Raw genomic sequence first — 12,932 nt, forward strand, 5'->3', positions numbered from 1 at the left:
AACTCCTATAAGAACCTTACCATATATATAGGTTGTTGTTTGGTAAGGTGTCCCATTTACCAGTCAAATTAAAACATAGAGCATATTGGGCTATTAAAGCACTAAATTTTGAATTTGCTGTTGCAGGTGAGAAGAGGTTGCTGGAACTTAATCAACTAGAGGAGTTTCGAGATCAAGAATATGATATGGCGGTATCGTATAAGGAATGGACCAAGAGATTACATGACAGACGTATTCGCCACCGAGAATTCAAAGAAGGAGACGTTGTGCTTTTATTTAACTCTCGTTTGAGGCTCTTTCCTGGAAATTTGAAGTATAGATGGTCTGGCCCATACAAAATCACCAAGGTGTGTCCATCGGGTGCTGTTGAGCTAAAAGATGCTCAAAATGAATCATTCACAGTAAATGCTCAGAGGTTGAAACATTATGTGGGAGGTGACGTCGACTCGACTCCAATCACAACCACACTCGCTGATCAAGATTAGTTTGGGGAGGACTACAATCGAGCTCTAGACTCTAAATTGAGAACTCCTTCTCTATCCATTTTTCTTGCGTTTTGTCAGACTATTTGTTTTAAGTTGTTGCAATTATTTTTGTTCTTTTCGGAGCTTTGTTTGATTTTTTTTCACAAATTTAGTTGCGCTCGGGCGGTCGAAAACTGCAGCCCGATCTCCAGAGTGCACGACCTCTTGAAAAAATTTATGCGAATATATGCGCTCGGGCGGTAAAAAATTACAGCCCAAGCGCCAGCGTGCACTGTCCAAAATATATTTTTTTAACTAGGTGCGCTCGGGAGTCAAATTCTACCGCCCGAGCGGGAGAGTGAGCTGCCTCAAGATATATTTTTAAATCAAGGGTACGCTCGGGCGGTCAAATTCTACCACCCGAGCACGAGACACAATCAGCGATTAAAAAATCGTGGTCCCCTTTCTTTCTTTCCTATTTCCATCTTCCACCATTGCAAAACCCTACGCCCCCTTTTCTTCCGTACCCTAATTCTCGATTATTTTCATCAAATTCGCAGGTGCCCTAACGATTTTCTTGAGCTTGAGACGCGATGCCTCCCAACAAAGCTAAGATTTCATCTTCCAGGGCCTCTTCTTACTCCTCCACCATTATTGACGGCAAATTCATCTCCACGAAAGCAAAATCCAGGTATGAATCGGCCAAGCTTCATAGGAATCCTATTGCTGAGAGATGTATATAACTATCACCGGAATGAACCATCTATTTGGGCATTCATATACGGGGTTGGGCTCAGTACCAAAATGAATGCCAAAACGTCACCTTTTCCCATCTTGACTCAATGAATGCCATGATACGAGGATTGCTGTCCCACGTTGGTTTGGATCCCGCAGCCTTTCCAACACCACCACCGTATCCACCTCTGTTCCGTTTCCAATTTGCCGCACCAGCGCGTGATATACCTGAAGAACCTTATGAAGATCCAGCTGGAGACGCCGAAGACCACTAGTCAGGAGAGTTTCTGTTTTTAATTTCCGTTTGTTTTATTCTCTTTTACTGTGTCTAACATTTTGTTTTTCTGTGTTTTAAATTTATCTGTGTTATGTGTTGAATTTAGCAAGTGTTTTGGTAGGTAGCATTGAGGACACTGCTAGTTTTTAGTTTGGGGAGGTTGTCTTTTATGTTTATTCTTGCATCATGTCTTTTTCCTGCGTTTTGTTTGTCATTTAATGCATGTTGTTTATTAATGAATTCATAAAAGCCAATGATTACGAGTAGGACAAAATTTTTTCAAATTGTAGCTTGTGAAATAATAGACCTTTGGATTGAATGTGGACATTCCATTGCACTATAGTTCAACTGGTGAAGTGCACTAAGAAAGACAAAGTTTAAATGGCTAGATCATTGCACGGCACTAAGGGTTTATCAAACTTGAATCAATACTTTGTGATTTCAGTTGATTATACTAATGCACTGATGATTTTGGACAAGTTGAATGATTCATAGCGCACTCGTATTGTTTTTTTTATGATGATCCATTCGGGCTTGACTAAGGATTGAAATCCTAATCCCTAAGCCTAAGCTAAGTCTGCGGACCAAATGGGGCATGAAAAAACCGATCTCTTGCAAAAAGAAATCCAATTTTTTTTATAAATATATTGCATCCGGGCTATAGACGAGGGGATTGAAATTCGAATCCTATCAAAGTTATAGTTAAGTTTGTGGTTTAAATGGGGTATGAAATTTTTTTTTAAAATAATTCCATCCGGGCTTGACTAGGGATTGAAATCCTAATCCCTATGTCTAAGCTAAGTTTGAGGACCAAATGGGTTAAATTTACCGGATGTAAAATCCAATGGTGCGTAAAATAATATCTATGGATCATTCATTTGTGATTGTTTTTTTTAAACTCCAAAGGAGGTGAAAAGGTGGACATAACTGAGAAAACAGGTATATAAGAGATAGATTTATCTTGATGTGTCATTTAGATCTGTTAGCCCAAGTAAACTGAGTCTTATCGAAGTGCATAACACTGGAGCCACTACTCACACACTCACGTTCACATGAAAATCTAAAAGAAATATGATGATTTAACTCTAAGGTAGTGAGGTTATCTAAGACTTGAAAAGTTTGAGTTCATCCATTTTTTTTCCTTTTTGTGTGTCAATGTTATTTGTTTGTCTTTGCATTTTAGTTTGTTACTTGTTTTGCTCGAGGGCGAGAAAAAATTTAGTTTGGGGAGGTTGACAGGAGTCAATTTTATGTGTTTTATTGCATGGTTGTTGTGTTTTTTGCATTCGTTTTGCATCATTTTATTTGTTTTGGAGTTATTTTACTTGCATTTAGTGTTGTCCCATGCATTTGTTCACTCCTCTAGTTGGTGGTTGATTTGGCAGGAAAACAAGAAAAAGCACATATTTTGGGCAGAACAAGAGTACGCCCGGGCGGTGACTTTTTACTGCCCGAGCGCACAATTGAAGAAAAAAAAAGAACAAGTCAGCGCGACCCAGCGCTCGGGTGGTAGAAAGGTCACTTTCTACCACCCGAGCGCATCTTAGAGAGAAAACAAAGGAACTTGGCATTGTACCCCAGCGCCCGAGCTGTCAATTCTTACCGCTCGGGCGCTCTCGCGAATTTGGAAATTTTTATTTTTCGGGTGTTTTACATGAAAAGGACTCTTGGGCACTATAAATAGAAAAAATTCTGACGTTCAGAGGGTTCGACTTTGAGAAGATAGAAGAGGAGGCGGGTGCTGGAGATTGGAGGAGTTCTTCATCTCGTTTTGAGTTTTTCTTCTTCCAAACTTTAAGATTTTATGTTGAAAAACTTTGTTAAATTGATTTTTATTATGAAATTCAGTAGCTAAACTTTATTTTATTTGAATCTAGGGGATCCTACCTCGAAACATGGTTGTGTGATTGAATATTTTGGACGATTTCAATTTACTTTATACTATTATTTGATTTTGTCATAGTTTATTATTCTATGTTGAGGAGTAGCTATCTTTAGCTTAGTTTCGTATGTTGTGAATTTTATCGAGAGATAAATTCATAATTAGGACGAGTGACATGATCCATGTACTTGAAATATGCATAGAGATATGATATTTAGTACATGTTGATAACCATAGGCCACCAGGTTGAAAGTTATGGGAATTCAAAAAGTGCAAGGATTCGGTAATGATAAATAATCGGAGAGATTTGATTATTTCATTAACTTGAATTAGATTGGCATAACTTGAGAGAGAGTGTCGATATATCAGGAATTTCTGTCAAAAATATGTTTATAAAAGTGAATTTCAATCGTCCAATTCAATTAGGGGAGGTGAACCGAAATTCCAAAAAAAAATTTCATTATCTATCTTTTCTAAAAAAATCTTTTTCTCTTTTAATTTAAGTGATTTAAATTAAAATTTTTAATTTATAATTCGAATCATAATTATTCTCAAAATTGCGTTACTCTGGATAGAGAAATAAGATAAATAAGTTATTGTTGAATTACTCCCTGAGGATAATACTCGTACTCAGTACATTTTACTATAATTTGATTCGTGCACTTGGGATAATTTCGAGCGGAATTGAGGAATATTTATATTGATTTTAAGTGTTAGTATTTGCTCGATCAGGAACTAATCAGAGAAAAAGAAGATAACAAGACTAGGTCAAAGCCGTTGCAAGAAAGTGGGGCATGTTGAAGTTAGTGGGACAGTTAGTAGACCAAGTGGAATGGTGCATCAACTCAAGGAACTTGACAATTAAATAAATAATTTAAAAATATTTTGAATACAGGCCATGAATTAAAAGTTACAATTGTAGACCAAGTCAAACAAAATTGGAGAAAGTGGAGAGGTGACATGGCCCATGTTGCTGATTTTGTGGGATGACACTTAGAATGAACCGGCAGATTAAAAAACAAATACAAGGCGTTCTCAACACACACAGTCATTCACAATCAATCACAAAATTCAAGCTCCAAAAATCTCTCAATTTTCAGCAAATATTTCGGCAGATTTTCGAAACTTCATCTCTCTTTTATTTTTTCCGAAAATTGCAGCACAAATTTCCATCACTTTTTCTTAGTTCCCCGTAGTGTCCAGTAGCATATTTTATGTTTTTATGGCAATTTGTTGTCCATATTTGATTTTCTAGTGGCGACGTTAAGAGTTCGATGGCTATTAAGAAATTTCTTTCAATTTATTTCTCATGTTTTTTTTTATGCTTATCCGGTATAACTGAGACCGACGGTGAAATCGAAGCTCATTTTCGCTTGGTTTAGAAGTTAAATTTTTATTTTTTATTTTATTATCATTTTGGTACGCACGTGCCTGACACGCCCGTAACACACCCACTCGCCAATTTTTGTGTGCAAACAGTGTATTTTGGTTTATTCAATTAATTAATAAGTAATAAACACGCAAAAAAATATCAAAATATTGAGATGCATGTATTAAAGATAGAAGAAAACTTTTAAGAAACTCTTATTTGTTACATGACTAATGCCCTTGTAGTGCTGTCAAACTGGTCGCCAAGTCCGTCACGTCTTGGCCCGTTATTAAAACGGGACGGGACCACCAGAAAAAAACTCAATTCAACCCAACCCAACTTGTACTGAATTGCTGTCTAACCCGCCATTTTTTTCCTAAATGCCAATTTCTTTTTCTTTTTTTTAAATCATACATAAATTATTATAAATAATATAAAATTTTCAAAATTCATTAAACAATAACCACATATAAATCATTATAAAAAAAATATAAATGTTTCAAATTCTTCAATTATATATAAAACGTTATAAATCATACAAATATTTTAAAGTCAAATTAAATGAACCATTACTAATATAATATAAATCATTACAAATTTGTCAATCATCTACGGATCATATATCAAGAATCTTATAATAAGTTTTTTTTTTTGCCTTCTCACGGGAGGAATTTTCTTTAATTTGGAGAGTCCCTCTGAACTTGATGAGCAAAGAAGAATAGTGAACCAATTATCTGATAATATATTGTTTCCATATTTTGTAGGATTCTAATCATGGAAGGAATTCTAAAGGAGACAGAAGAGAGACGACAAGAGAGAGAGCAAAATACACAGAGAATAAACGCTGACTACTATAGGAATTCACGAGCTAAAGCTTTGTAGATCTGAAGAATTTCTGGAGTACTCGTCGCTGTTACACAGTGTTGCCGAGTAGTGTTGGAAACACTTGAAGAACATGCGAGTGAAACGTTGTTCTGAAAGTGGTTCTTTGGTTTTTGTTTTTCGGCATATGTGTTGAGAACTTCCTATTGGTTTTTCTATCTAGTTCTTACTAGTTTTTAGGAAGTTATTTATCTTCTCAATTTATTGAGAAAAGTAGTTTTTCATAAACAATCACTAGTTGATTTTTGTGTAAACTGATTTGTTTTCTAGTGATTATTTTGCCATGTACTTGCGCATAAATATCTTTGTGCTATTTACTTTTATTTAATTATTCCGCTGCGTAGTGTCTTTTGAAGTGTTGACAACACTTAGAGGTAACACTTTCTCTGAAATTTATTTCTGGTATTTCCGTTGTCGAGACTGTCAAAACTCTAACAAAGCTCACTTCAAGAATGAAGAACCATGTGTTGAAGATTTGATTAGACGTATTAAGATTCTTATTTTGCGTGGTATGTTTTCGAAGTATGATTCCGTTGGATCTCCACATAGGCAGTGTCTATGTGGTAGCATAGACTCTTCCATTACATAGCATTACAATTACATATCCTTATTTATAACAAAACTCAGCCAAACCTATGCCCACCCACACGAAACTCGGCCCAAACCTCGTACTTGTACATGTTTGATACAAGAATTTTAAGCAGAAAGGAGTTCGGTATCATACAATACAATAATTTCTTTGAGTCGATTGGCGAGATGGTGACTATGATGCATAATCTCAAATAAAATGTGGAAAGATAAAATTTTACAGTTTCTCAACTCACTCTAAAGAGTTATGGCGAGACCAATATTCCTTGACCAGCTGCCCGAACAATGAATCTTCATTTTTCATTAGTGTCATAGGATCATCATATTCCACAACTTCACCTGTTTAGCATAACAAACTCGCATCAAATCTCCAAATTTTCTTGCTAAAATGTTTCATATCATAAGCAGACTCAACTGAAGTAACTGAAGCTCACCATCACTAATGGCCAGAACCATCGTGCAGTCCATCACGGTTGGTATTCTGTGAGCAACCGTAATCACCGTGCAATCAGCAAATTCTGTTCGGATCGTTTTTTGCAAGATCATGTCTGTAGCATTGTCAATGGATGCAGTTGCTTCATCTAGTACCAGAATCTTGCTCCTCCTCAGTAAAGCACGGCCTAAACAAAACAGTTGTCGCTGCCCCATGCTCCAGTTTAATCCATCTTCTACTACTGCAGTCACAAAATTTTTTGTCGGTATCATTCTGCCGTTTGGACAAAATCATCAGTATCATTCAACCATTTGGATAAAGCACACTATCTATGATCGATATCACAGGATTTTGGATCAGGATTCTAGAGACTTTGTGTGTGTACGTGTTGGATTCGAGTCACTATAAGTGTGTGCATGTCAAAACTATATAAGCGGTTTTCCAACAGCTTACCTGGAGAGTCTAATCCCTCTTCTTTCTCCTGAACAACTTCTTTGAGCTGACATTTTCCAAGAATCTTTAAATTTGAACAAAAGCAAGAAAGTCGTCATCTACTTATAGTACAGAAACAATACTCGAAACAACAAAGCATCACAAATCTTTATAGAAACAATTTCAGGAGAAAAGAAATAAAGGCAATAAAATGTTACCTCCCACAGTTCCTGCTCGGTATGTTGTCCCAACGGGTCCAAATTGTACCTCACAGTTCCTTTGAAAAGGGTGGGATCTTGAGGTATAATCCCAAACCGAGACCTCAGATCATGAATCCCAATTGTTGATATGTTAATTCCATCCACAATAATCTTTCCTCCGGCAGGCTCCACCAGACGAAACAAGGCAGCAGTAAGAGTAGTCTTCCCGCTTCCAGTTCGTCCAACTATGCCAATCTTGTGTCCTCCTTCAAACGTGCAGCTAATCCCACGTAGAACAAGAGGTGAATCTGGTCTGTACTTGATCTGTTTCTCCACGTAACTAATTAGTATGTGATACTATACTTTTATTATGATGTAAACTAGATTCAAGAATCTGTACCTGTAAATTATGAATCTCTACTTTACCCTCAGTAGGCCAGTCGACTGGAGGACGATTCTGTTCTATTACTTCAGGGGCCTCACTTGGTATATGCATATACTGATCAAGTCTTTCAACAGAAACAATACAGTTTGCTAATGTGCACTGGTTGTTAATGGAAAACACTAGGGAAGCGTTTAACGAGAGACCATAAGACAGAGCCATTCCAATAAATCCTGCGACAGCACATGAAGGTGGGAAGTGTAAGGAAACATGGTATAATTCAAGTTTGAATATGACCGGCTATAACTAAGCAATATCGCACCAGAGGTAAATGTTCCGGTGGGAAGTAAAACCATGCAAAGGCCTGCAAAGGCAAGAACAGTTGCACTGAGGGTCTCTAGCCTTTGGATCAACCACTCATTTGCCGTGAAATAATGGAAAAAGGGGCTGCCGTTTATGTCAATCAATTCAAGATTCTTGGCAAAAAAACGATCTTCCTGTTGGAAAGCTCTAATAGTAACGACTCCAGCAATAGATTCAGTTAGATGGTTTGCGACAAAAGATTTTGTAGTTCCATTTATCCTCATCAACTCTTTAGCAGTGGAAAAGTAGTATCTCTACAAGAAAAATATGACAACGAAAAACAAGAATATCATCTAGTAAGATTCGAGCAATCAAGAAGTCGAAACCAGAGGTTTTATTACAAGTTTTTCTTTCTTGTTTATAAATTTGATGACAATTACCTGTAAGCGAATAGCCAGAAAGATCATTGGTATGGAGACGAACAATACTTGCCATGTGATAACAGCTAGTACTATCAAGCTAGCATAACAATTTGAGGTTGATCCAAATGTGAATATCAAGTTGAAGGGAACATCTAGATCAACTATACTCAAATCAGAGGAGACCTGTGTGAATAGCAAGTGTGCAAATAGAATATTAGTTTCACTGGTAATTTCACATCATAAAACGGAACATGGGGATCAAGTTTCAAAAACATACCCGGCTCAGGATCCTTCCTAAGGGCGTAGAATCATAGAACGACATTGGTGCACGAAATATAGAGATCAATAGCTGTGAAAACAAAGATCTTGATGACTCCAAGTTCAAAACAACTGTGGATATGGTTCGCGTGAGCAAAAACATTGATGCCACGAGTCCAATAACCAAATATACGACAATCAATCTCAAAGAGGAGACGTTTGGATCATCCACATTTGCAGCCATCCAAGAATTCTGAAATATCTGCCCAATAACAAAGGTAAGGTGGCCGAGAGCAGCAATGGAGAAGAAAAGAAATCCTTTGTTCTGATTTAAATACAGGATATAGGGCTTGAATCCAGTGTCCCCAACTTCCCTTTCTTCTTTCTTAATCAGCTGATCACCTCCCAAATTTTGATCTTTCTTTTCTACAGACGCCTTGTAAATCTCTTTAGAAGAAGCTTCACGATTTCGTGAAGCTGTTACCTGTGAAAGTCTCTCAGAACCTGCAGTTTCTTTATGCGCGTTAACAAGTTCCCTGAATTCTTGGCTCGAAGCTAGCAACTGCGAATAAGGAGAAGCCTGCAAAATTTCTCCATCGGACATCAACTGTACGACGAGGTATACCGACTGTTAGTGTTTAATCATTAATAAGTCCATGCAAAATCTATGAGATACTCCTTATTTTGGGATATAAGAGACAAATTTCTCATATTCGTGCATTAAAAGAACAAACAAAAATGAAAAGCATTAAGGACAACCTTACCAAAACAGAATCAAACATTGGAAGAAAATCAACTTGATGTGTCACGAGTAAGACCATCTTCGATGAGAGGGCTCCCATTATGTATTCCTGCGAAGCCTCGAATCAGCTTGTAATACATGATAAGTAAAAGTAAAGCTTGTAGATGAGGAAATGTTCTTACATTAAACAGGCTTGAGGCCGTCTGCGCATCGACAGCACTAAAAGGATCATCCAAAAGATATATATCAGAATCCTGATACAAAGCACGAGCGAGTTGAATACGTTGCTTCTGACCACCACTAAGATTAACTCCTCTCTCTCCTATCTCAGTCAAATCACCATATGGTAGCAACTCAAGATCCTTTATGAGTGAGCACCTTTTTAGTGCATCTTGATATCTTTCATCGTCCAGGGCTGATCCAAAGAGGATATTCTCCCGAATACTTCCTGTTCGAATCCATGCTGTTTGAGAGACATAGGCAATAGTCCCATGTACTTGAACCTGAAAAAACATATCAGTGAACCACAGATTAGTTTCAAATACACACTCGACTAATAGATAAAAGCGTGAAAACTCACAGTTCCCTCGGTTATTGGAACCTCTCCCAGAACTGAAGCGAGAAGAGTCGATTTTCCAGAGCCCACCTCTCCACAGATTGCAATCTTGTCGCCAGCTTTAACACTCAAACTGATGTTTTGAAGAGTTGGTTTCAATGGATTCTCATCCCACGACAGATTTGCTGACTTAAAAGAAATTTCACTAGTCGTATGAGTGTTCAGAGACTTAACTCTTACATTCTCGGTTTTGAGCTCAGGCGCCTCAAGAAACTTCACTATCCTGGAAAATGCAACATTGGCTTGAATAAACACTCCAATAACATCAGGAATACTTCTAACAGGGTCCTGAACCAGACGTAAAGTAGCCACAAAAGTGAAAACGTTGCTTGAAGATAATGGAACACCAAGGATATAGCAAGCACCAAAGGTAGCTGCAGAAACTAGTAAAGGAGATCCCCAGAAAAGGAAGGTATTGTAAGCTCTTCGTAGCTGAACAGCTGACAACCATTTCTCTTCAGCCAACCTAAGATTCTCTATTACATGCCGAAAATGAGTTTCCCATGCATATAATTTCAACACCTTCATGTTCGCTAGAGCCTCTGACATAGCCTTCAACCTTCCGTCCTGTGCCACCATAAGCTTCGTCTGGAACTTATGCTGTAACTTTGCGAGGGGAGTGTTGCAAAGAACGGTTACAATTATAACAGTCATGGATGCAAATGTTGCGAGTCCTACAGCTTGGAAGAGAATCATGATGGCTAAACAGAGTTGAAGGCTTGTTGTCCATATTTGATGGAACCAAAAGGGGAACTCTCCAATTCTGTATGCATCCACCGTAACAAAGTTCATTATCTCGCCACTTGAATAAATCATTTTAGCAGAATTCGATAACCTCAGTTGCTTCTGGTAAACAGCTGCTGTGAGTAGAGACTTCACCTTTAAACCAACTAGTCTGCTCCTGAAATACCATTGTCTTTGAGATACCGACTCGATGTTCTTCGTGAGAAAAAGTGTCACCACTAGTATATATCTCTCATATTTGAAACTTTCTTTTCCTTCGACAACCTTAATGAAGGCTTGGAGCAACAAAGGACCGGCAGAGATTGTAACAACTTTCAGAAATGCAAAGAATCCCGAAATGAGGATCTCTTTCCAATGACATAATAGGATCGTCTTTAGTACCGACTGCCCTTTTTCGTTCAAAATCTCGGTATATAACAAGTAGCATGACTCCGCACGATCATCCTCACGTAACTTGGGGATATCTTCCTCGTCCAGAGTTTTATCCCTCCCCTTTTTCATCAATGGATTCAACCACCAAAACGTGTACTTTCTCAAGAAGCTAGCTTTTGCGAATCCGGTCACATGGGAACCAGAACAAGTTTTACTTCCGCCATTGGCCGAGCCGAGCAATGGATCATAAATACCATTTTTTTCACCATCTTCATATCTGAAACCTTTATACGTACATAATACCAAGAAAGTAGAACCTATGAAGTACAAAACATCCGAAACCATCTTAACCGACACCTTCTTTTCCAGAATGGCGGTAAACAGAGATAACCCACAAGTGATCCCAGCAATAAGGAACCCAAGAATCGATATAAGCCTCACAGGGGATCTCAGAAAACGCTGCCCCCAAAGGCTCAAGGTTAGCCCCAGAAACAACCAACTCAACCCATGGAAAACGAACAGCATCCACCAATGCAAGGACACAAAAGCTCCGTTTCTTCTCAACTTCTCTTCCAAAATCCAGACTCCAAATGATAAACAAACGAATCCCAGAAGACCATTTATGATAGCCGACGCTATCTGCAATCTTGAAATGTTCCTAATATATGCAGAAATCTGCGAGGATTTGGACGATTTCTTGGACATAATAGTGAACAAGAGCATGACCAGGAGCACTAAATCAAAACAGATAATTAACGCGTGGTTGATGCAAGAAGAAGGGTTCATTACAGAGATGAAATCCACACAAGAACTCTCATGGCTACTCGAACAATTGGACCCACCGCAAAACACAGTCCAAAGATGATCCATCTCTGCTCCTCAACACTTGGTGTAAGAACTAGATATGAGAGGATCAATCCACAGCAGCCAGAATCAACATATAAATGAAGTTAAACCATTTTTGAGCCGCTGCCCAAAATACAAATTCTACAAATTAAGTCGGAAATGATATAAAATAAACCCAAACATGGGGGCAAAAAGCCAACAAAACCACGATCAAAATCAGTCACAAAGCAACGCATGTAAAGACAACGAAGTGAAAACGAAACTGCATGCGTGTACAAGCTCTTTTCTAAGAAGCATTTCAAAATAAACAACCTTTAGCAAATAAACACTCAAACTATGAACACGACATTGATTTTTAATTGAAAAAAAAAAAATGCATACCAAAATCTGAACAGGAGGATCACCAATAAAAATACACAATGGAATTGGATAATACAGACAAACAAACAACGAAAAGTTCAAATGGTATTCAAATACCGGGTAGATAGATATATACATAAAGAAGACTCGAAATCCCCCAATGAAGGAAGCATTTGCTTGTTTCAGAATAGAAAAGGTCGGATTCGATATAAATATATATAGAAATCAGATATATGAAGTCTATTTTCAAGAAACTATTATTCATTGTGAAAGGTGAACTGATATGATATACATCGCAGTTAAATTAAATGTTCGTGTCCGACTGGTTTTTTTATCGGATTTGGCTGCTTTTGAACGGATGACCATTAAATTGTCTTTGGAGATTGTCCGGACTGAACTCGTGACTAATTCGCGATCGAACTCAAACTAGTCACTTCGAGCTGTGATCTTAAAAACGCTATTGCATGAAATGATGGAGTCACGAGTTCTGATGTCAATATGTTTATTTTTTCTTAATCAAGAAATTTTACCCTTAAATTATACTAAGCACCTTGAATGCACGCATTTTTATATGTTTGTAGAATTTTTCAAAATATCGTTGTATTAGTTCAATTTTTATATAGAG

The 12,932-nt window shown here is 37.6% G+C and overlaps 1 protein-coding gene across 1 annotated transcript; it reads right to left on the reverse strand.

Annotated features, from left to right (window-relative positions):
• Window positions 1-6,180: 6,180 nt before the first annotated feature.
• On the reverse strand, window positions 6,181-12,689 carry LOC140872427 (ABC transporter C family member 10-like). Its single transcript, XM_073275241.1, has 12 exons — window positions 12,425-12,689; window positions 9,950-12,070; window positions 9,552-9,872; window positions 9,392-9,478; window positions 8,647-9,234; window positions 8,388-8,552; window positions 7,967-8,261; window positions 7,663-7,877; window positions 7,281-7,586; window positions 7,084-7,147; window positions 6,632-6,871; window positions 6,181-6,536 (listed from the first exon to the last, which is right to left on the reverse strand). Exons 2-12 carry the CDS (start codon window positions 11,969-11,971, stop codon window positions 6,430-6,432), a joined length of 4,410 nt encoding a protein of 1,469 aa, XP_073131342.1. The 5' UTR covers window positions 11,972-12,070; window positions 12,425-12,689; the 3' UTR covers window positions 6,181-6,429.
• Between the last annotated feature and the right edge of the window lie 243 nt (window positions 12,690-12,932).

The sequence above is a fragment of the Henckelia pumila genome, unplaced genomic scaffold, assembly GCF_033568475.1.
Source record: "Henckelia pumila isolate YLH828 unplaced genomic scaffold, ASM3356847v2 CTG_466, whole genome shotgun sequence".
In the NCBI taxonomy this organism is placed as follows: domain Eukaryota; kingdom Viridiplantae; phylum Streptophyta; class Magnoliopsida; order Lamiales; family Gesneriaceae; genus Henckelia; species Henckelia pumila.